General features: G+C 54.8%; 1 protein-coding gene across 2 annotated transcripts; it reads right to left on the reverse strand.

Moving 5' to 3' along the window:
* Positions 1-184: 184 nt before the first annotated feature.
* On the reverse strand, positions 185-22063 carry GRTP1 (growth hormone regulated TBC protein 1). 2 transcript variants are annotated; one of them, XM_060128729.1, is made up of 8 exons: positions 21902-22063; positions 21471-21622; positions 16178-16336; positions 13633-13757; positions 11588-11684; positions 7978-8150; positions 7721-7906; positions 185-414 (listed from the first exon to the last, which is right to left on the reverse strand). In XM_060128729.1, the coding sequence occupies exons 1-8, from the start codon at positions 21946-21948 to the stop codon at positions 325-327; spliced, it is 1029 nt and encodes a 342-aa protein (XP_059984712.1). In that variant the 5' UTR covers positions 21949-22063; the 3' UTR covers positions 185-324. The 2 variants fall into 2 exon arrangements, with proteins under 2 accessions (XP_059984712.1, XP_059984713.1); XM_060128730.1 differs by lacking the exons at positions 185-414; positions 11588-11684; positions 13633-13757 and adding an exon at positions 421-2287.
* Between the last annotated feature and the right edge of the window lie 2538 nt (positions 22064-24601).

Raw genomic sequence — 24601 nt, forward strand, 5'->3', positions numbered from 1 at the left:
TACAGTGAGGTCTCACGTGCCCAAACCTCCCCTGGAGGCCACTGCTCTCCTGCAGGAAGGACGGTAAGTACTGGTACCAGTGACACTGATGCAAAAGTCACTGCTAGGGGTTAGTTTTCAGTGGCTGGTGAGCCGATGCAGACTGACGGGTGCCGATGGAATAAACACAATCGCACACGTTACGTATCTATCATCAGTGTCTCAGGTAAAAATATATATTTAGAAACACGAGGAGCTAGACTTGAAGAGCTACGTTACAGAATGACAATTAAATTGCTCCCGGCTGGAGTGTGGAGGGTGGCGGCCCGATGCCCTGAAGGCTGGTCAGCCCTGCGCCAGCAGCCGGGCCCGGCAACGCTCCCTCAGCCTGGCGATGCTGGCCCTGGACAGGCTCCCAGGCTCCGAGAAGATTTTCTGGAACAGAAAGGGATTAGTTTAGATCCCGCAATGCGTTTCCCCTTCCTGCCCCTGGTAAAGGCTGGGCTGAGGCCCGTTGGTCAGTGAGCGAAGGAAGGTCACCTGTTTCCATCACTTTTTAAAACCGAAAGGATGTTAGTGACAGAATAACTCAACCATCAGCCCAGACACTGCCCGAAGAGTCTGCGGCTTCCCCATGCGGCCAGTCGGCCAGCCGCGGCGCTGGGAACGCACAGCCCCTTTGACCTTCACCCCAGGAGGGCAGGGGCCTGGGGAGCCCGGTGGGGCGGCTGGAGTTTGGAGCAGAGAAGGGTTTACTGCGGGGCCGAGCAAGCAGAATGGGCGGCTTGTGCCCCCCAAAGGCCCAAACTCCCGGAAGGGTCTCAGCAAAGCATTTTCAAGACCAGAGGGGGAGGGGTCCCAGGGTGTGTGATCAGCTCTGCGCAGTTCTCTGGTTGACGGTGAGGTCACAGAGTCACATTATCAATCCTCAGGCGCCACAAGGGCTGGGGGCGACACTCCTTGGTGGTTTTAGCATCTGAAAAACTCAGGAAACGTGCGTGAGATAGTGAGATACGACTGTCTGGGTACTTCAGAGGAGCCACAGCAGAGGAGATGGGGGAGGGCTCTGCCCCGGGAAGGCCCACAGGGTCTCGCTTCGTTACACTTGGGTCACGTTTAGCACTTCAAAAATTTTGAATCCAATCCATAAAATGTCTCAGATTCTGAAGTCTGAGGCTCTGAGCTCCTGGAATTAAAATTCGGTAACGTCTTGTCCAATTTTCATTCTTTTGGTGTTTCTTTGTTTTTGTGGTAAAACCCACATATTGGGTTGGCCAAAAAGTGCCTTCGGTTTTTAAGTAAAAATAAAAGACGTTTTTCATGTTCACCAAGAACTTTATTGAACAATGTATTCACCCTTTTGTTCCACTACCTTCTGCCATTTTCCAGGCAACTTCATAATTCCTTCTTCCCCAAACTTTTACCTTTCTGAGCAAAGAACTGTCCCAGGTGCCTCTTACAGGCTTTCAGGGAATTGAATTTTTTTCCATTAAGAGAATTTTGTGAAGACCAAAATAAATGGAAATCCGAAGATGTAACATCTGGTGAATACCGAGGATGAATCAGAACTTACAAACTGTAACAAGCTGTAACAGCTTTTGCCTGGTCATTAAAGAAACATGCGGTCTTGCGTTATCCTGATGGAAGATTATGTGTTGTTTTCTGTTGACTAATTCTGGACGCTTTTCATCGAGTGCTGCTTTCAGTTGGTCTCATTGGGAGCAGTACTTGTTGGAATTAATCGTTTGGTTTCCTGGAAGGAGCTCATAATAGAGGACTCCCTTCCAATCCCACTATATACACAGCATCACCTTCTTTGGATGAACACTGGCCTTTCGAGTGGTTGGTGATGGTTCATTTCACTTGCCCCACAATCTCTTCCATTCCACATTATTGTACAGTATCCACTTTTCATCGCCCATCACAATTTGTTTTAAAAACGGAACGTTTTCATTACGTTTCCATAGAGAATTGCATGTGGAAATATGGTCAGGAAGGTTTTTTTTCGCTTAACTTATGTGGAACCCAAACATCAAAGCAATTAACATAACCAAGCTCGTTCAAATGATTTACGTTTGATTTGGAGATTTTGAGTATGTCTGCTATCTTCCACGTGGTATAACATTGACTGTTCACAATGTCTCGATTTGATCGCTATCAGCTTCAACTGGTCTACTCGACTGTGGAGCCTCGTCCAGCGAGAAATCTCCAGCACGAACTTCTCAAACCACTTTTGGCACGTTCCAGCAGTCACAGCACCTTCTCCATACACTGCACAAATCTCTTTGCATTTTGGTTGCGTTTTTACCTTTATTGAAATAATAAAGCATAATATGCTGAAAATGTTGCTTTTTTCGTTCCATCTTCAATATTAAAATGGTTACACAAAAATTCACCAATTTTGATGTCTTCTTAAAAGGATGCTGATATGACAGCAGTCACAATACAATCTAACAAAATTGTTTTTTTTTAAACATGTCTTTATTGGAGTATAACTGCTTCACAATACTGCGCTAGCCTCTGTCGCACAACAAAATGAATCAGCCATATGCATACATACATCCCCATATCCCCTCCCTCTTGCGTCTCCCTCCCACCCTCCCTATCCCACCCCTCGATGTGGTCAAAAAGCACCGAGCTGATCTCCCTGTGCTATGCGGCTGCTCCCCACTAGCTGTCTGGTTTACATTTAGTAGTGTATATATGTCCATGGCACTCTCTCACTTTGCCCCAGCGTCCCCTCCCCATCCCCCGCCTTGTCCTCAAGTCCATTCTCTCTGTCTACATCTTTATTCCTGCTCTGCCATTAGATTCATCAACACCATTTTTTTTTTTTTAGATTCCATATACATGCGTTAGCGTACGGTATTTGTTTTTCTTTCTGACTTACTTCACTCTGTGTGACAGACTCTAGGTGCACCCACCTCACTACAAATAACTCAATTTCATTCTTTTTATGGCTGAGTAATATTCCATTGTATATATGTGACACATCTTCTTTATCCATTCATCCGTCGATGGACATTTAGGTTGGTTCCATGTCCTGGCTATTGTAAATAGAGCTGCAGTGAACATTGTGGTACATGACTCTTTTTGAATTATGGTTTTCTCAGGGTATATGCCCAGTAGTGGAATTGCTGCATCATATCGTAGTTCTATTTTTAGTTTTTTAAGGAACCTCCATACTGTTCTCCATAGTGACTATATCAATTTACATTCCCACCAACAGTGCAGGAGGGTTCCCTTTTCTCCTCACCCTCTCCAGCATTTACTGTTTCTAGATTTTTTGACGATGGCCATTCTGACTGGTGTGAGGTGATACCTCATTGTAGTTTTGATTTGCATTTCTCTAATAATTAGTGATGTTGAGCATCTTTTCATGTGTCTTTTGGCCATCTATACGTCTTCTTTGGTGAAATGTCTATTTAGGTCTTCTGCCCAATTTTTAATTGGGTTGTTTGTTTTTCTGAAATTGAGCTCCATGAGCTGTTTATATATTTTGGAGATTAATCCTTTGTCCGTTGTTTCGTTTGCCAATGTTTTCTCCCATTCTGAGGGTTGTCTTTTCGTCTTGTTTATGGTTTCCTTTGCTGTGCAAAAGCTTTTAATTCAGTCCCATTTGTTTATTTTTGGTTTTATTTTCATTACTCTAGGAGGTGGGTCAAAAAAGATCTTGCTGTGGTTTATATCAGAGAGTGTTTTTCCTATGTTTTCCTCTAAGAGTTTTATAGTGTCTGGTCTTACATTTAGGTCTTTAATCCATTTGAAGTTTATTTTTGTGTATGGTGTTAGGGAGTGTTCTAATTTCATTCTTTTACATGTAGCTGTCCAGTTTTCCCAGCGCCACTTATTGAAGAGGCTGTCTTTTCTCCATTGTATGTTCTTGCCTCCTTTGCCGTAAATTAGGTGCCCATATGTGCGTGGGTTTATCTCTGGGCTTTCTATCCTGTACCATTGATCTGTATTTCTGTTTCTGTGCCAGTACCATACTGTCTTGATTACTGTAGCTTTGTAGTATGGTCTGAAGTCAGGGAGCCTGATTCCTCCAGCTCCGTTTTTCGTTCTCAAGATCGCTTTGGTAATTCAGGGTCTTTTGTGTTTCCATACGAATTGTAAAATTTTTTGTTCTAATTCTGTAAAGAATGCCATTGGTAATTTGATAGGGACTGCACTGAATCTGCAGATTGCTTTGGATAGCATAGTCATTTTCACAATATTGATTCTTCCAATCCAAGAACACTGTATATTTCTCCACCTGTTTATGTCATCTTTGATTTCTTTCATCAGTGTTTTATAAAGTTTTCTGAGTACAAATCTTTCGCCTCCTTAGGTAGGTTTATTCCTAGGTATTTTATTCTTTTTGTTGCGATGGTAAATGGGGTTGTTTCCTTAATTTCTCTTTCTTATTTTTCATTATTAGTGTATAGGAATGCCAGAGATTTCTGTGCATTAATTTTGTATCCTGCAACCTTACCGAATTCATTGATTAGTTCTAGTAGTTTTCTGGTGGCATCTTTAGGATTCTCTATGTATAGTATCATGTCATCTGCAAACAGTGACAGTTTTACTTCTTTTCCAATTTGTATTCCTTTTCTTTCTTTCTCTTCTCTAATTGCTGTGGCTAGGACTTCCAAAACTCTGTTGAACAAAATTGTTTTGAATGAAGTTAAAGACAACTAAGTGCTACTAGGGCCATCTTACAGAGAAAACGACGAACCTCTTGGCCCACCCAATAATTTACATCCTAGCCACTCCAGGTGTGTGGCTGGGTGGTGTAAGCTATGTTCACATGTTGGGCATCAGATCTCCAGAACCTTCTCATCTTCCCAAACCCAACTCTGTCCCCAGCACCCCGCTTCTGTCTCTATGAATCTGACTCCTCCAGGGGCCTCACATATGTGGAATCAGACAGTTTTTGTCCTTTTGTGACAAATTACCAAGCATAATGTCCTCCAGGTTCATCCACGTGGTAGCAGGTATCAGGACCTTCCTTTTCGAGGCTGGATAAAACCCCGCTGCATGGATGGACCATGTCTTGTTTATCCATGCATCTGTATGGGCATTCAGGTTGTTTCCATGCCTTGGCTACTGTGATGCTGCAGTGAACGTGGGCGGGCTGGGGTCTCTTAGAGACCCTGATTTCATTTCCTTTGGATAAGTGCCCAGTAGTGGGATTGCTGGATCTTATGGTAGTTCTATTTTTAGTCTTTTGAGGACCTCCATACTGTTTTTCACAGTGCCTGCACCAATTTACATTCCCACCAACAATGTATGAATAGGGTTCCCTTTTCTCCACATCCTCACCAACATTTGTTATTTGTGGTCTTTTTGATGATGGCCATTCTGCCAGGTGTGAGGCGATAGCTCACTGTGGTTTTTGACTTGCATTTCCCTGATGACGAGCGATACTGAGCATCTTTTCGTGTACCTGTTGGCTACCTGTATGTCTTTTTTGGATAGGATCTACTCAGGCCCTCTGCCCATTTAAAACTTTTTTTAAAACATTTTGGCCACGCTGCACGGCATGTGGGATCTTAGCTCCCTGACCAGGGATCAAACCTGTGCCCCCTGCATTAGAAGCGTGGAGTTTTAAGCACTGGACCGCCAGTGAAGTCCCTCTGCCCATTTTTCTTTTTCTTTTTTAAAAATTTATGGCTGTGTTGGGTCTTCGTTGCGGTGCGTGGGCTTATCTTGTTGTGGAGCACGAGCTCTAGGTATGCGGGCTTCAGTAGTTGTGGTATGTGGGCTCAGTAGTTGTGGCTCACAGGCTCTAGAGCACAGGCTCAGTAGTTGTGGCGCATGGGCTTAGCTGCTCTGCGGCATGTGGGATCTTCCCAGACCAGGGCTCGAACCTGTGTCCCCTGACCACTGCGCCACCAGAGAAATCCGCTCTGCCCATTTTTAAATGTAATTCCTTGGCTCCTTGTTGTGCTGTGGTCTCTGTGTGTCTGGATGTTGACCCCTTAGCAGCTGTGGTTTGCACAGTCTCTCCTGTTCTGTGAGTTCCCTCTTCACTCTGCTGCTGGTGTCCGTTGCTGCACAGAAGCCCTGATTTTGCTTATGCCCTTCCTGCGTGGGCTCTTTTCGTTTTGACTCTGCCCGCAGCAGCTCGGAAGCCGGTCAGGGCCATCGGTGAGCAGACTAAGCAAGGAAGAAACCAGATTTGAGAAGTGGAAGCAGGAAGGGACTCAGACTTGCTTCCAGTAACAGAGAAACTGCTTCACAACGAGGAGGAGAGAAGGCGCCTGGGGGGCGGGGTGGGAGCACCTGGGAGCAAGTTCTGAGCGGGCGATGCCTTGAGAACAGACTCTTCAGATGCGCTCAGCTGTCCTCTTCCCGTTATGTTGCTCTCAGCTGCCAATGAGATCACGGCTTTCATTCTCAAGGAAATTCTAGATGTTCTCACACAGGATTTCAGAGAGGTTTGACCTATGAACTGCAGTTTTGCTGAAATGCATATACACTTTTGTAGCGACCCCTGAGAAAATAAGACCAGGGCCACCTCCCCGCCAGCGTCCCATGATGGCCACACCTGTCGTGGGCAGACACATGTCTTTACGCAGTGGCTTTTCTGCCGTGTGGGGAGACCACCCCGCCAGTCCTCTGCGTCCACTCAGCTCACAGGGCCCAGAACACCTTTGGGCTGGAACACCGGCCACACCCGCCGTGGACACACGTCCGCCCGCAGCCATCACACAAGCAGGCCAGGCGCCCGCACTAACTGAGCACCTACTGCGTGAGGGGCCCTGCTCCACACAGACTCGCACTAACTGAGCACCTACTGCGTGCGGGGGCCCTGCTCCACAGACAGACTCGCACCACCTCGGAAGCATCAGCCCGAGCCCAAGGGCCGGACGCCAGAGTTGCACTGTCTGACTCTATTTGCGCCAAAGTCCAGGAGGCCGAGCCACGGGGACAGAGCAGGGCATTAGCTGGGGCTGGGGCGCCCTTTGGGGAGAAGAAAACGCCCGGGCCCAGGGACGCAGCTGCACCACCGCTGAGTGGAAGGCACTGAAGAGCTCTGAAATCTCCAGGTAACGGGTGACTTGTACCGGGGCCTTCACTCACTGAAACCAAACACCTCACAGCCCTAGGCTGCGGGACCTCCTCGCCAGGGCCTCGTACCCTGGGGGGTGGGGGAGGGGGCACGCCATCAGTGCAGCTGTTTCAAACTGGAAGCTGAAGAACACGACGGGCCGGGCGTCTGGGTCGGCGCTCCCCCCTCCCAGGGTCACTCCAGGCCTGGGCTTCGCCCCCGATCCCAGTGTCCCTGTAAACCCCGCCCCCCTGGGCCTGCGGGACGCAGCATCCACTTCGTTCACTCAGGTGATCTGAGCTGTCCACACAGCCTGCGCCAGGCCCGGGACCCAGCGGGGAGGGACAGACAGGCATGACCCCACCAAGGCCGGAGAGAAGTCAACAGGCGTAGGGCTGAACAGAAATGGGGGGCCCGGTGTAGACCGGGTCATCGGGAAAGCCTGGGATGGGGGCGGTCACCTCCCAGGCCCGGGGGAAACCAAGGTGTGGATGTGACGGGGCTCCCTGGGGGGCCCCAGGTGGCACCCGGCCCCACCCCTGGGCTGACAGCGCAGGAGGGGAGCAAGGGTGACCACCCTGGGTCTGCTGGGCACCCCGGGCTCCAGGAGAAGCTGGCCTGGAAGGGCTGGAGCCCCTCCCTGGGCTGCTTAGGGGGGAGGGCCGGGCAGCCCGCGCAGGGAGGCGGCAGGGCGCTGACACCCACCCGCATGAAGGTGTGGCATTCAGTCACGAAGCTCCCTCTGGTGATGTCCTTGAACTTCTCGCAGATGTCGGGGACGCTGGTGGCTTCCAAGATCAAGGCCTGATGTTCCTTGATGAGGGTCAGTGCCACCCGGAAGATGATCTTAGAGCCCTCGTTGAACAGACAATCCCAGATGCGAAGCACGGTCTGCAGAGGCAGAGACAGCGGGTCAGTGCGTGGCCGCCTAGTCGGCCCCAGTCCGAGCCAGGCGCCCTCACCTCCACGGGCAGGACGTCCACAAACAGGCAGATGAACCAGCGCGACACGACCAGGGTCCACAGCAGGCCGTGACTGTCCATCAGGGCCGCCACCGCCGGCAGCTTGGTCCTTACCAGCTCCCCGAGGACCTCCTGGTCCGTCTTCAGGCCCAGCATCGAGGGGCTGTAGTAATCTGCACGGGGACAGGGGAGAAGCGGGGACGTGGACCCCACAAACCACAGCCCCTGACACCCGTGACCCTCGTTCCCCCTTAGCCATGAGGGGGGCCACGCCCAGCGACCCTTTCCAGAGGGTGACCCAGGGCAAGGTCCCAGCCACAGGGATGCAGGAACTCCTGGGAGCAATGCCCAGAGTGGGGCCCCAGGTCCCAGCACTCTGGACAGCAGTGCCCCGCTGGGCATCCGTCACAACCTGATGGGAAGCAGGGACGTTTGCAACCCAAGATCAGGCAGCCAACAGTGGGGGCAACCAAGTGTCCGCTGACGGATGGACGGGAAAACCGAACGTGTGAGCGTCCCGGCACCCCCCCCCCAGAGTGTCCTGGGCACCCCCCCACACTCTTGTGTCACGTGTCCTATTTTCCTCTCATGGAGAAGATGCAGGTGAACGTTACAGGAGAGCATCAGACAGACCAATGCTTCCAACTGCGTGACTGTCTTTTGAATGGACACTTTCTTGCCAAGGAATTTTCTAGCTTAATGTCATGTATTATAATACATGACAGCTTAAACTTTGCTGTAAAAACAGGAATAAAATAAAATAATAAAACAGGGGGTCTTTCCTGGTGGCGCAGAGGTTAAGAATCCACCTGCCAAGGCAGGGGACACGGGTTCGAGCCCTGCCCGGGAAGATCCCACATGCTGTGGAGCAACTAAGCCCGTGTGTCACAACTATTGAGCCTGCACTCTACAGCCCGTGAGCCACAACTACTGAGCCCACGTGCCACAACTACTGAGCCTGTGCTCTAGAGCCCATGAGCCACAACTACTGAGCCCACATGCCACAACTACTGAGCCTGTGCTCTAGAGCCCGCGAGCCACAACTACTGAGCCCGCAGGCCACACTACTGAAGCCCACGTGCCTAGAGCCCGTGCTTCACAACAAGAGAAGCCACCGCAATGAGAAGCCCGCGCACCGCAACGAAGAGTAGCCCCTGCTCGCCGCAACTAGAGAAAAGCCCACGCGCAGCAACGGAGACCCAACACAGCCAAAAATAAATAAATAAAATAAATAATTTTAAAAAATAATAAAATAGGAAAACTTGGTACGCGTTCTGTGCCCGCTGCCCACACAGTTTGGTCATTCACCACAGCAAAGGGAAAGACGTTCTTGTTAATTAAGTATTTGGGTTAAAATAGAATCATTATGAGTATCGACACGACATCAGTCACACCACCGGTTTTCAGAGCGCGTGCACACACTAAACCATGCTCAGTACTAAAGACCCCAGAAATCAGTTACTAGAAGCCTGTTCAGTTATAAATACCTGGGACTGAAGCTTCCTTCCCTCCCATACCCTCCTCTCACTTCTGTTCCTAAACCCTAGGGCCGCTGGCTGTCCTGTCCTCTCAACTAGCAGCGCTCTGGCTCTGGTCCCGGGGGCAAGGGGCAGGCTCCGCTTCCCGTCCTGCAGGTGCTGAGCCGTCTCAGGAGAGCGCGGCAGAGACAGCGGATTTGCGGAGCCGTGAGCACAGCACGGCCTCGTTCTCGGTTACAGACAGGCTTAGGGCAGCTCCCAAAATAGTCAAGGTCACACCCCACACCCGCCACAGGCCTGAGCCTTCTCCCCGAAGCCAGGCCTTCTCCCGGGGTCGCCTCACTTTGCAAACAGCCCAATGGCTGTGTCAGCACGTGGAGAGGGGAGCACTGCTGCAGGGGCAGGTGGGCCCGGGGGGCCCGGGTACTGTCGCCCCCACAATGAGCCCTGCCCGCCCTTGTCTGGGCCACGCCTTCTGGCTTCAGCAGGGCTGCTCCCGGGAGGGGCAATCGTCGCCCGGCTCCCCTGTGTCTCAAGGGGAAACAGGTCAGACCAGCTCTCAGGACGCAAGCGTGTTCGTTCATAAGTGGGCTGACTCATCACCAATGTGACATCCCAAGCTGGCCCAGCCCATCCCACCCCCCGTCCCTTCTCTGCAGGCTCGGCAGTCTGAGGGCAGATAGGGTAGGGGTTCCCCCGAGGAAGAGACCCAGACATAACTATCTTGACGTAAAAGAAGCCATTTTCGGTCTGGGCCATCCTGTGATCTAAGCCCGGCCACGATGCCCTGTCCTTGCAGAAGGATGGGCCTATTTCCATTGTAGTTTAGTTGACTGAACCTAATAATCATCAGAAATGACACTTTATGGCCTTAAAATAAGCCTGTGCGACGCACCACCCCGGGGGCCACTGTTGCGTTTCTGTTCCTCTAGGTCGGCCCTTACGGCCTCTGTTGATCTCGGTCCCGCTGCTGTGTCGCCACCAGGCTTCCCCAAACCCCCGAAGAGCCCCTGGGATCGGTCACGGTGGGAACGTTCATCAAAATGCAGCCTCTGGCCTAACTGAGCAAACGGCGACCACGGAGCTGTGCTGGCGTTTTGTCTGGAAGCCTGTCCATCTTCTCCCCGACAGCTGTTCAGGCTCCGCCATGAAGCCGGGGCAGCTGCCCCTCTCCGTCCTCCGTCCCCGCGGGCGGCATCCCCCCAGCCCTTGCTAACAGCGGCACAGGCCCGAGGAGAGGGCCCCTCTTCACGGCACCGCCCAGGCTCACCTCCCGGGGGCCCAGAGCTGTGGATCTGAGCCCAGGCCTCCGTGCTGCCGTCCGTGAAGGGGACTCGGTGGTTGGCATGTGTGGTGTGGCTGCTCCACGGACCGGACGAGAGCGGGTGCAGGCGAGCCTGGAGCCTGGACGGGCCCCGGCCGCCCTCGCATCCGAACACGCAGCCTCCAGGACGGGCGGCTGCTCTCCCGGGTGGTCCTGGGGGAGGCGGGCACAGCAGACAAGACCTCCAGGGCTCGTCGCGTGGGCAGCCGGAGCCCGTCCACAGTCACCAGGACTTTGCCAGCGGCTGTGGGGGTCACATCTGCCCAAGTCCTCTCCCACCCCAGACGGCTCCGGCCACTTCTTGTCCCAAAGGGACCCTACTCTGCAGCTCACCGTCTACGCGGCGCATCACAGAAACCGGTGGTGGTTTATTCACTAAAACGACTGACATTCAGTAATAAACAGAAAAGTAGAAATGCACGCGAGGGTGATCTTCACCTCGAAGGCAGCAGCTTCAAGAGCTGGCGGCCACTGCGCCCACGGCCATTCACGAGCCCAGCAACGAAGGCTACAGAAGCCCGGCCGCTCGCCGGCCTGCTCACCACGGCCGCCACAGTCCCCACGGTCCAGGCGCAGACCCGGACGAGGAGCTCAGAGCCCGCTCGGCCACGTCCGGGCCCCGAGACGCATCGCCGCCTGCTGGGACCTGCAGCTATCGCGCTCCTATCTCAACTCAACTGCAAGAAGGTTTTCGACCTCGACTCTCAGACAGTTCCTTCCGTTTCGTCACGTCTTGACTTGTCAGTGACATCGTCTCGGCAACACCAGAAAGCGACAGTTCCGCTCTTACCGCAAGGACTCAACGTACCCGGGAGTATTCTGCCAATGAGGGCGTCCAACAGCCAAAAGGACTCCTCTTCACTTCTTGTCACCAGAATCAGATAGCCCGCTAGAAAGTTCATTCCCTGAAATTAGACGAAAGAACCAAAGGAACTCACTGAGGTCGGGACCACCCGCAGACTCTGTAATCGCCCGGCTAACGGCTAACTTTCCGTGTCCCTGGCTCTTCCCTAAAGCTTGCCTGGTTCTGGAACGACCCTTCAGTGGAGCGACGGCGTCCGAGGCTCTGCCGTCTAGCGACACGTGTAGCTGGGCCCACGACTCCTGACTTAGAGCAGGCCAGGGCCTCGTGTGCATTAAACTATTGGGGGGAAACTACACCAGTGACCACACTTCCTAAGAGCGGTAAGGCGCGTGGTCTGACGCTCGGGGACGTTGAAGTGGAATCTCGTGATAGAGCCCATTTGGGGAAATTCAGGGTGCACAGCGCCAAGGGGGCAGACGCTGCCATGTACACACAGTTCAGGACCCTCAGCCGCCAGGGGCGGGCGGACCCGGAAAGTAGCAGCGGTGGCTGAGCGCCGAGTCAGCGCCCCTCCTGCCAGACTGGGTTTCGGGTGACTTCCACTTTCTTCTTTGCTGCTTCTCTACAACTTCTAAAATAAACACGTATTTCTCTACCAATAAGGGGAAAATCCAGCTCTCGTCAACCAACGAGTTGAATTTGGACCCAGACACACCCCCCACAGAGGCTACGGGTCACCAGCGAGACAGCCACGGAGAAGCCAGCTCCCCGATCCCCGCCCCTCGGACTCCTGCCTGCGGGGCTTAAGAGACGATCGACTCCTGTCCTGTGCGCCTCTCAGCCGGCGGCACGATGTCACGGCACCCACAGGAAGCTCATACGTGTGTGTGTGTGTGTGTGTACATACATGCGTGTATTTCCCAAAAGCCAGCAGAGTTTTGGCACCAGGCTCATGTTTAAAATTGTGTGGGTTATTTTTTAACCCTATTTTTAAGACCCACAAGAACAGCAGCTAGAATAATCTAAGGACAGTTTCTCAGCTGCCCTGTCTCCCCGACTCCTGAAGGCCAGCTCCTGCCCCAGGACAGGATGTTAAGGGCAGTCGTAACAAGTGACAGCGACAGGGATTACCTCGGAAGAACAGATCCGCCCAGCTGCGTCTTTCCCGCATGTACCCGCTGCGGAACAGCGGCCTGAAAACAACCTGGGGATCACACCGGCCGCTCTGTGAACGGCGTCCTCACGTGTCTTTGCTGCTGGTCTTTTCAAAGCTCCTGCCTCACTCCTTCCCGCGACCCCCCGTCCCCCCGGAGCCGAGGCCACACCACGTGCCGTCCACATGGGACACGAGCTGCCGGGGCCGCCCCGAGTAGGCATCCGTGTCCCCTGCCCCCGGCCCGGCGCTCATGGTCCCAGCCCTGGAGCCAGCGGGGGCCGTAGGTGCTACCGCCCAGGGCCTGTCTTCCTCTCGGGGACGCTTTGGCCTGACCTCCGGCTCGGGGGGCACAGAGGCCTCACACGCAGGGACAGGAGCCCCCAGCCGCAGCCCCTGGCCCCTGCCCACACCCGCCGGGACCCGGCACCCTCCGGGGTGCACGGCAGGAGGGCGCGGTCCCTTCGCCTCCCGACCCAGCTCCCCTCGCTTTCCAGGCCGTGAACACTGTCCCTTCGATGCTCCAGAAGGAGAGTCTCCAGGGAGGAACGAGAACTGATTCCTGCCACCTGACGGGCAGCTCCGCGCAGCAGGAAGCACGACCCGTCACCTCCTAGTGCCGGCTGATCCAGCTTCCGGAAACAGCCTCGAAGGGCTGGCCCACCGCACGCGTGCACGCTCAGACACACACACACGTGCCCAGCATCTGCACCAGGACGAGAGGATGCTGGTCACCGCAGCCCGTGTTCACTCAGCTGCTTCCCCTTCCCCCCGCCCCGTCTCCACGGGCTGGCACTGCTGGGAGACGGTGAAGTCCCAGCCTGTGTCGGGGAGGACCTGGCAGCCCAGGACCAGGCTGACGTCCCTGCCGGGGCTGCGGGCGCCGGGGGCTCACCTGGCAGTAGCCCACGCCACGGTTGTGGTGCCCGTAGGCCAGCAGCACGTTGTACAGGGTCCTCTGCAAGCAGGGGTCCGAGCCCTTCCGGAACCGCACGTTGTCAGGGAAGGTCCTGTTCATGTCTGTGAGGAAATCCGCGGCGCAGGCCACTCAGGGCTGGGGACAGAGACGGCTCTGCGACGGACCCGGAGCCTTCCTGACCTCCACCATCAGCCGGCCTCGGGGGCGCAGAGGCGGCCCCCCGGGGCCCCTGTCCCACGGCAGCCCGGCCCGGGGACACAGGTGGGCACAGCAGCCCTTCCTCTGGAGTCAGCAAGGACGACAGAGCGGGATCCTTGGATAAGGCCGGGCTGCTCGGGCCCTGGCGGTTCCTGCCATCCCCGCGCCCCCCGCTTAGCCGGGGATGAGGTGGGGTGACAGGTGAACAGGTTACATAAAACTTCGGAGAATTTTCCCAGTTCTGAAGACTGAACACATAAGGAGGCAGGACACCCTGAGATTCCCGTTTAGAGAGAAACAGACAAAAGGGAAAACTGAGCCCGAGATAAGCTCATCGCCGCCGGCTTCTGTCTGCAGGACAGTCCGGCCGCCTCTTGCTGCTGCTTGGCCCCCCTCCCCGCCCGGGCCGGACGCCTGCCTTAAGGAGCTGCGATCCTGTGAAGCGAGGACGCGGGCAGAGCAAGGAGGGCGGGGGTCAACTAACAACCGCTGGCCCTGCTTGGATCAGAGCAATGGTGTCCACGTGACAGCGGGACTCTCGGACACAGCTGACGGCTGGAGGCCTCCCCACCGCTGCAGGAATTCTGCCCCCGGGCTCTGGCCCAGGCCTGGTCTCTGCCCACGAAAACCAGCTCTGAGCTGAACAGCACACTGCCTGCCTCAAAGCACGTAAGTTTTCATTGTATGTTTTTTACAAAGAAGAGTTTTTTCCTGGAATTCTGAACCTTCCAAAAACTGGCATCCACCACAGGGAATTGTGTGCTTTTCACTAATTCAGACTCGAGTGATCAGTGCTCGTGGCCACGTAACGTCTTCTATGATGAGACGTTTCTCCGTGTTTTGAAATCTCTCTGCGCCTACCCCACTGCCATGCTAGAGGCAGACGCAGCGGGACGTTTGGTCTGCACTTCCGTGGCACGAAGCACCCGCTCTACTGTCCCTATAAAACGACTGATCCAGACCCTTCAAAAGTAGACCTCGAATCGTCACAGGACCCGGCAATTCCCCTTCTGCGCATGTACCCAAAACACGGAAAGCAGGGTCTCAAAGAATCACTTGCACACCCCCGTTCATGCAGCATAACTCACAGTGGCCAGAGGGGGGAAGCAGACCAAGTGCCCGTGGACAGATGACGGATAAACATAGCGCAGTCTCTACACGTAACAGAACGTTGTTCAGCCTCAGAAAGGAAGGGAATCCCGACACACGCTCAACGTGGGTGAACCTTGAGGCCAAACCTCGAGGCCATTACGCTCAGTGAAATAAGCCGGACGCAAAAGGACAAATACTGTGTCATTCCAGCCATATGAAGTCCCTAGAGGCGTCAATAGAGACAGAGAGTGGACGGTGGGAGGCGGGGGAGGGGATGGGGAGTTAGTGTTTAATGGGGACAGAGGTTCAGTTTGGAAAGACAGAAAGGTCAATTTTATGTATCCAAAAACTCTGCACTAAATAGATCCTTTAAAATTCATTTTTCAAACAAACAGCCACATTCTACCTTATTTAACACGATCGGCCTTCGCTTGGACCTGAGGTCTCTTCCCGCCCTGAATCAGCACGTCTGGCCCTGCGGAGGGACCCCCGCACGTGTGCCCGCAGGGCCACGGCAGCGTCTGTTCTGAGCCCTTAGGCCGGGGTTTGCCGTGGCATCAGGGCGCAGCCAGCAGGCTCAGCGCCCCAGTGCCCCCCACCCCGTCTCCAGCTCTCACACTGGGGACACACCACTTTCTCAACGTTACAAGTCAGTCCAACCTCTCTGACATTTAAAGTAATCAAATTTTTTAAATGAAGTATTTGTGTTTAAATCTGTAGTTCTCAAAAGCTGTTACAGTCAGAAAGGCAGATGTATTTCCTAAAAATCTAATTATTCAATCCAGGTTAAACATTTCTTTGAGTACTTTGAACTCTGAAGAGCCTGGACACTCAGAGTGTGACATAAAGAGAGGTCTCTGGTGTGTGGCTTCCTGCACGCGCGCAGCTGTGTCTGCGAGTCCGCGGGGGTCACCCAGCCCACGTCCCTCCTGTACTGACTGCTAGCTCAGCGGCCTCGCGTTCCTGGAGGGATTCTTCTCAGAAATGTGGTCTTTCTGGTACCATTTTCCTTACCACCTAGCTAGACACACAAATATTTCCTGAGCCGGTTCAAATCACTCTCCTCCCCTCGTGAATGCCCGAGTTTTGATTTTCCTTCCAGAAAACTGAAATCAGCTTTAACCACGTAACTTTCCTCATCAACATCACAGCATCACCGGGTGCTAACACAGTTTCCTTCTGGGGGTGGCGCCCAGCCCCCATATCCCGGGGGACGGACCCCGTGCGTCACCTGTCCTGATGGCCTCCTCCAGGCTGTCATCCTTCTCTCCCTGGAGGAGATGGAGGTAGTAGCCGGGGTTCTGGTCCATCTGGGCCTGGGCTCCGCTCACCCCCATCCAGACGCGGGCCCGGTGCTCCAGCGGGACGCCCTTCCGGATGTAGCGCTTCACTGAAACGGAGGGAAGGGGCAGCTTTACCCAGACCGCTGGGCGCTTCCCGAGGCCAGAAACCACAGAGTTTGCTTCTGGCTCTCGCCGAAATCATTCAATCAGACATAAAAAAAGGTGCAAGGCTTCCCTGGTGGCGCAGTGGTTGCGAGTCCACCTGACAATGCAGGGGACACGGGTTCGTGCCCCGGTCCGGGAAGATCCCACATGCCGCGGAGCGGCTGGGCCCGTGAGCCATGGCCGCTGAGCCTGCGCGTCCGGAGCCTGTGCTCCGCAACGGGAGAGGCCACGACAGTGAGAGGCCCGCGTACCGCAAAAAAAAAAAAAAAAAAAAAAAAAAAAAGGTGCAAAACGTCACGCACCTCCACCAAATTGATACATGCGCTCGTTACAGAATTCCGTTCTCCGTCCCCAAGCTAAGCACAGTCCGGAGGCTGCAGCAGCCCTGCTACCTCTAGCTCGCTGTCAGCACAAGAATACGGGCTGTGAGGGTCACCTCCGTTCCCCACCCTGCCCACTCCTCGGCCTGTGCCGGACGCTGAGGCACCAGCCGTATTTAACAGAAAAAGGTTATAGGCTGTGGTCAAGAAAAGCAGTATCGCTAAAATCTTGTCACTCAAACTGACGGTCACCTGTACGGGAGCACCTGAAAAGAGGCTTCCCGGAGGCCATGCCTCGAGCACTGCCTGCTCCTGGGAGGGCGTGTGGGACAGGAAACGCACGGCAAGCGTGTGCAGAAGGATGCGGGATGACGAGGGATGCCCGGAGGAAGGAAAGGACAGATTTTAACAACATCCGCCAAAGGCAAAGAAAACTCGAGAAACCCTTTGCCAGTTTAGAAGCATGTCGTAGGATCGCGTCTGGGCCAGAACGTCTTGGCCAGCGTGGCTTGGTCTGGTCATTCTGTTATGGGGACGGGACGTTTTGAAGTCTACCCTCCAACTTAGTACGATTTACAGGAGCCCTCAGGGGTCAGCGTGACCAGCCGCACCCAGAGTGAATTAATCCTCTTCACGCAACAGCAAGGGGACGGACAGGTCAGGCCTAACTTGGGAAGGGGCCATTCCCACTGAGACGGAGCAAAAGGAAAGGACACGCAGAAATCAACAGTAACTCCACGTATGAACAGCAAACCGCTGAAATAAAAACACTGAGACAGTATCACTTACGATAGCACCAAAAATGAAAGGAGAAATATTTAGGTATAAATCTAACAAAACATCTGCAAAGAGAAATCAGAGAACTACATCAACGGAGAGAGACGCCAATACACCTTCAGGGTCCCTCCCGCTGCCCTGTAGCTGCCGCCACACCCACCCAGGCCTCTGCCGACGTCCAGGCCTGCAGGTCAGCTGCCCAGGATCGCGCAGGAGGGGCTCCTGAAGGCGACCGACTGTTCTGAACCTCACCTGCGGCGGGGATTACCTAACTGTGCAGTTGTCTACGCTCACAGACCTGTACGCCAAGAAGAGCGAATGTCACTGCAAAGTTTTAAAAATTAATATAAAGTATAAAAAGGAAAGCGCACACTGGTTAAACCCCTCACACTGTGCCTCACCAGCCCCAACCCTGAGTAGGCCTCAGTCTCTTAACCTGTGAAATGGGAACAAAGCACAGCCCAGTGCCTGAAACACAGTCAGGACTCGGGGCTCTCGGCTGCCTTAAGAGCAGGAACAACACCCAGAAGTTTCAGAGAATAAAGGCTTCTGTTATTTTCGTTGTTTGTTATCTGAATTTACTAAGTTTCTTTGGAAGAGAAAGAAAACGGTTTTCCCATCCTCAGGGACTGACGCTTCCCCAAGGGCAGGGCTAACCCATGCATCCTCCTGGCCATTTGGAGAAGTGTAAAATATATGGTAAAAACCGCAAAGAATTAACTCCCAGCCGTCTGCCCCCAAAAAGTTAAGCAGATTCCCAGGTTTTTTATATTTGTCTTTAAAATATGTTTTGCAACTTCATTCTCATTTAGATGGTGCTAATACCCTAGCCCACCAGGCAGGAGACATAGAAGAAGCAAACGGGACAGAGCTTTTCCCTCACCAAGTGCCTTTACACCAAGGCGGAAAGGAAAGTAAAGGCAGCTTCCAGGTCGAGCACTGAGAGCAAGCGATCTCAGGCTCCCGGTGGATACTCGCCACAGACAAAGAAAAAGAAGAAGAAAAGCTTCATCGTATCCATAGCTAGCGTCCTCAAGCAGGGTGAGTTTCAGCTGTCATCTGAAGACTTGCTGAATGCCAGGATTCGTGGGTAATCGTGTGACTGGAGACAAGACCAAAGTCCTCTCAAAAAAAGAGAACGAACACAGTAGGACCCAAAAAGCCAGAAACGGTGAAGGCACGAGAGTAAAGGTGGTCTTCGGGCGTGCTTGCTGGTGTCAGGGGCAGGGCTCCAAACGCGGCTGCCTGGCTCTGACCGCGTAAGCTGGGTCCCACAGCCCTCACACGGCCTCCCCTCCCTGGGATGCCACACCCCCGACGACACTACGGCCAGCCCGGAACGTCTGGCAGGAAAAAACTGTATGTCCATTTCCTGGATCACACGTCCACTGCTGTCTACGCCGACTGCCCCTCCCTCGGAGCCCTGTGGGTGCTGCAGCCTCCCCGGCCGTCACACCCGGAAGCCACACCAGCTCCAGTGGCAACGCCCTGGCCCACAGAACCCTGCGAGCCCACATGCCTCTCGCTGGATTTCCTGAAAGAACTTCAGGTCACTATGCTCTCCGGTTCAGCTCGACGGTGAACCCCGTCCCCAGGCCAAAGGCTCACCAGGAATCAAGTATATTTGCTCCTAAACCTGCACGCCAAGTATACTCGCCGCCATGATCAGACAGTTTAACGAAGGTTGCATATATTTTTTAAAAATTAAAGCAAAAGGGCTTCCCTGGTGGCGCAGTGGTTGAGAGTCCGCCTGCCGATGCAGGGGACGCGGGTTCGTGCCCCGGTCCGGGAAGATCCCACATGCCGCGGAGCGGCTGGGCCCGTGAGCCATGGCCGCTGAGCCTGCGCGTCCGGAGCCTGTGCTCCGCAACGGGAGAGGCCACAACAGTGAGAGGCCCGCGTACCACAAAAAAAAAAAAAAAAAAAAATATTAAAGCAGAAAAAGAAATAATTGTTACTTCAATAAAAGCAAGTTAAATTTTCAGAAAAAGTTGATAAGTGCTCCAAAAGGCAAAAGCAAAAACAAAACAAAACCTTTGAATCAGACAACCTCAAAAGTCGAGGAAAAGACTAGAGATCTGGAAGGATTCTGCACTCAGAGTGCTGTTACTCCCGATCCACCTGGAAAAAAAGACCCCGACACTGGAAAATAGATACAACGCGTTAAGTACGGCTCCGGCAGGAAAGATACAGAATTGGTGGACCCTCCCTGTTCAAAGAAAAGATGACAGGATAGAATCAAATGACAAAATCAAAGAGGAATAAACATGCACGTGTGTTTCATATAAAAACAAAGGCTCATGCGCACATGTACATCTTGCCATGATTCTCTGCGTTAACTGACCTGTGGGTCAGCTGGACCCCTGGGTCTAGGTTGGACAGGAAGTCTTCTCCTGCATTAAAAAGCAAACGACAGCCCGAGAGTGCGCCCTGTTCCTGGGGGGACGTGGGACAGTCGCCAACGGTCACCTCTACGGGAGACTGGGGCCTGGGCAGCAGAGAAACTCAATTCAATTCGCATCTTTTAGTGTGATTATGATGTTTTCCCATGTGCAAAAATTAAGTTTATTTTTATATATTTGTGTGTAATGTTTAAAAACAAATCAAAAGGGAAAAAATGAAGCCGAGGTCTGCTGGAAACACGTTAACACCAGCAGCAACGCAGGGATGGACCTCGGCGTACAATCATGCAGGATATTAGCTTCGGGGTCTGGAAAGCAAGAAGGGTCAACCTTTGAGGTCCCTTCAGGCTGATGATTATATGAAACACTAGTTTACCCATGTTTTTACTAAACACTGCCCACCAGTAACAGGCTTGAGGAGGGAGGGCCTGGTTGAGGGTGAAGCCCAGGGTGAGGCCGAGGTCCAGGTCCACCTGCCTCCACCCCACCCCCCCGTGTTAATCCCACTAGTATTTCCCAAGCATCTCCTGTGTACTGGGGCCCCTCTGGGGGCCCCTTTAAAGGCAAAAATTGACCTGTCACCCCCTTGCTTAAACACTGACTTCTCTCTGCCTGGTGGTGCAACGTGTGCCCACCTGTGACCTGGTGCAGGGCCCCTGTTCCACCGCCGGGCCCTCCTCACCACACCCCTAATACTCTGGTCACAACTCAGTACCTGGTGGCTGGGACCCCCACCCTCACCCCTTAATTGTCATTAATGTCCCAGGTCAGGAAGCCCCAGCAGCCCCTCTGCCCCACATACTTGAGTTTCCTTAGCTCCCCGGGGCACATTCCCATCCACCCCTCACCACCTGCCCGCAGGTACCCACGGTCTACCCTCTATCCACAGCGCGAGGAACACTGCAGCCAAACACTCCATTCATTCATTCAACAAACACTGAAGCAATCATCCATTCAAGCCAGCCGGCAGGGAGGGGTCTTTGATCCCAGCAGGGGAAACAAAGGATAAAATAAGTAGGACCCACACCGCATAAGACAGGGAGGAACAGAAAATAGGCAAAGAAAGGACAGGAAGTGTGGGGCTGTGGGGTGAGACGGGAAAGCCTCCTGGAGGTGGCATTCCAATCCAGACCTGAAGGAGGCGAGGGCACAGCCTGGGGCTGGGGAAGAACCCCAAGGAGAGCAGGGGAAGAGGTGGGGGGGTGCAGGAAGGACCCCGCTTTCACTCTGCGGGGGTCAGGGAGAGCTCTGCCCAGAACCGCGCGAGGGCACAGCCCTGGCCACTCTCATTTGGAGGAGCAGGAAATCCACCTTCTTCTGGAAAGAAGGCCATGGTCTCCATCCATCTCAAAGGACAAGCAGGCCTCATGCCGGAGGGAAGAAAGGAGGGCCTGCACCTTGACCGTGCAGCGCCCTCACCTGCGAGCCTGCGCGGGATACGAGCCGGGCTCGCGGCAACCTTCCCCCCGAGATCCGAGACCCGAAGGAACCCCAAGCCCTGACCCCCCCCTGGCGCGCCCGTCACCCGTCGGTCGGGTCACTTGTTGCGCGCCTGGAGGATCAGGCTCCGAACTCACGTGTCACACTCTTCTGGACACCAGCGCCTCCCTTTAGCAGTCTGGACCATTTTATGGCTCTTCTGGTGAGTATCGCCAGATAGGTGGAAAAAAACTCTTCATAAGCTGCATAATCAAAGTCCTCAGGCCTTTCAAACCCGTACGGATCGATCCTACGACACAAAAAGACCCAGAGTAAAGTTCCGCGCGCACGTGGAACGTGGGACCTGCGGCGCCCGGCGCCCGGGGCCCCCCGTGGGGGGCCCGTGTTCCCCCCCACCCTCCCGGGTGCAGGAAGGGGCGGCGGGCCGAGCGCGGGCGCGTGCGCAGCGCAGGGGCCGCCCAGGGGCGCGCAGGCGCCGGGCACCACCGCCCCCGCCGGCTCCACGCCACCGGCACCCGCGCCCGCTACCCCGGGCTGGGCCAGGAGCGCCCGGGCCTCGTGCGCCTACCTGGGGACGCGGTCCCGCGCCGCCTGCGTGCGCCCCGCAGACTCCATGCCGAAAGGGGCGGGAGGGGGCGCCCGGGCCGCGGGGCCGGGGGTGCCAAGTCCACCTCCCGGGACTCGGGGCGCCTCCGGTCTTTCCGCCGGGCCGCGGGCGCCGGGAGGCGGGGCTGGCGGCGGGGGAGGGGCGGGGAAGGAGGGCGGGGGGGAGGAATGGGAATGTCAGGGGGGGGGAGGGCGGGGGCGCGGCTGGCGCGGGAGGGACGGGGCGGGGCCCGAAGGGATGAGGGGGCGGGAGGGGCTGCACCTGCTCCTGCGCCAGGAGCAGCTGGAGCCCGGAGCCTGGGAGGGAGGAGGCCGGGAGGAGCCCGAGGCCGGGAGGGAGGAGGCACGGGATGGGGGATGGTGGACCGGGGGCGGGATGGGGAGACCGGGGTGGGTGGGATTTGCGGCACCTGGGGCGGGACTGGGGACTCAACCTGGCAAGGCTGGCCGGACAGGTGCGGCGGGTACCACCCCTCATCCCCCACCCCCTGACCTTTCGGGCCTGGAGCAGAGGTTGGAGGAGATCAATCCAGTTTGGATTCTTCCGACAGCACTCCAAACCTCAGTGACCCGCAGGTCCAAAGGCCGGCGTTCTGACCTATGACTGCTATTTTAATGTTCTTTTTGCAGAAAAAGGTCGTCTTATTTTTTACTTGGTCTTTTTCAACCTACACTTAAGACCTGAGAGCAACACATAAACAAGTGGATTTTTTTTAATTTATTCTTTTGGCTGTGTTGGGTCTTTGTTGCTGCGCGCGGGCTTTCTCTAGTTGCTGTGAGCGGGCGCTACTCTTCCTTGTGGTGCGTGGGCTTCTCATTGCAGTGGCTTCTCTTGTTGCGGAGCACGGGCTGTAGGCGCACGGGCTTCAGTAGTTGTGATTCGCGGGCTCAGTAGTTGTGGCTTGCGGGCTCTAGAGCACAGGCTCAGCAGTTGTGGCGCACGGGCTTAGTTGCTCTGCGGCATGTGGGATCTTCCCAGGCCGGGGATCGAACCCGCGTCCTCTGCATTGGCAGGTGGATTCTTAACCACTGCGCCACCAGAGAAGCCCCAAGTAAGTGGATCTTCATCCCTGCAGCCCCACCCCCAGGGAAATCTGCCCTGTCCCTCCCCGCCTCCCCAAACCAGACTAGGGGAGGAGGTCCAGCCCCTCCACAGACACCTGCCTCCAACCCTGTCCCTGGGCCAAGCCCTGCCGGGACCACAACGTCCAAAGAGCTGGCTGGCTGGGGCTCCTCCAGCCCAGTTGATGGAGGGTGGGCTGGGCCCTGCAGAATTGCCATCTGGGGTGACCTGGGGTTAACAGCCCACACGTCTGCTCTGCTCCCCAAAGGGGCTCCCTCCTCCCACTGCCTCTTTCCACTTCTGCGCACATCTTGGCCGCATGAGTCACCTCTGTGCGCCGCCCGCGATTGAACAGAAATGCGATCCCAGCCTTGCGTGCCTTTTACTTTGAGGGAAACACCAGCAGATGTGAGCACCGTGGTTACCATGTTGAGTGTCCACTGTTCCCCTTGATACTGCAGGACAGCCCTGGTTTAGGACAGCATCTTTCTAGGTCCCTGTTCACCACTGCACTGTCCCCACATTTCAATATCGTGGCGTGAAAACCATGTCTAAACCGCTTTTCGTATTTGGGAGGCCATCGAGGATTTGCCCAAACTGTCATTTTGAATTTTGCCTTGGAAACGTGGTGAGGTAAAAGGGGATTTAAGATTCTTTAAAGTTAAGATTTACGGCCCTTTTTTAGCCTCAACCCTCCACGCGCCAAGGGTCCTTTATAAGAAGTGAGTTCAGACCGTAGGCAGATCAGGCAAATCAGAAAAGACACCATCTCTGCAGACGTCACGTGGCCACCCGGCTGTGCAGGGCCCACTCCACCAGGGCCTGGCAACTTCGGAGACAGTGTCTTACTGGGGATCTAGATGTACTTTCTCGTGACAAGTGCCTATAAGCCGCGGCTGGGCGTGGTGGAAACGGGATTGCCAGCATCCGCTGCAAATCTACCTGGGCTGTTGTGAACCAGCCTGGCCCTTAACACTGGTTTTTCCGGAACATTCCATCTGAGGGCTAAGCAAGGAGCCTGGAAAGTAATTTGAGGAACATACCTGTCCCTAAGCTGGGGACGTCTGTCTGTCCATTTCCATGGAAGTCTGTAGGAAATTAGTGTTCCACTGAACATGAGCCCAAATGCCCCCCATTTGCTGGTTCTGGGGAGACTTTCCAAGCCCTCGGCTCAGTTCACAGTATCCCTTTCAAGATCCACCTCCTTGGCCCTCCTGCCAACAGGGCGCCTCCTTCTGCAGACTCCAGTCCGCAGGCAGGGTGACTTACCCTCCCACCAGCGCGGGGGTGGCCCTCGGCCCACGCGGTGACCACGCGGTGCCGGTCTTACAAATCATCAAGCACCAGCCCTGCCCCGCCCCCGGCGCCCCGCCCTCCTGTCTCTGCCCCGCCCCCGGCGCCCCGCCCTCCTGTCTCTGCCCCGCCCCTTTCCCTGGCAGCCGCCTCTGCCACCCTGGACAGGGCTGCTCCCAGTTTCGGCAAGTGACTTCCCCACCCGTTCCGGCCTTTCTCTGGGGCCCAAACCACATTTCCTACTCCCTGTCTCCAAGAGCATGTCCGGTACGGCTGCCCTCACTCCTCTCGTGCCCCAGAGTAGCC

The sequence above is a fragment of the Lagenorhynchus albirostris genome, chromosome 18, assembly GCF_949774975.1.
Source record: "Lagenorhynchus albirostris chromosome 18, mLagAlb1.1, whole genome shotgun sequence".
In the NCBI taxonomy this organism is placed as follows: Eukaryota; Metazoa; Chordata; class Mammalia; order Artiodactyla; family Delphinidae; genus Lagenorhynchus; species Lagenorhynchus albirostris.

Coding starts and splice junctions, on each gene's coding strand:
- GRTP1 (XM_060128729.1), bottom strand. CDS start 21,948: ATGGAGTCTGCGGGGCGCACGCAGGCGGCGCGGGACCGCGTCCCCAG. Junction 11,685..13,632: donor GTGGCGTGGGCTACTGCCAG/GTGAGCCCCCGG, acceptor GTCTAATTTCAG/GGAATGAACTTTCTAGCGGG. Junction 8,151..11,587: donor CATTGGCAGAATACTCCCGG/GTACGTTGAGTC, acceptor GTCCCCGTGCAG/ATTACTACAGCCCCTCGATG.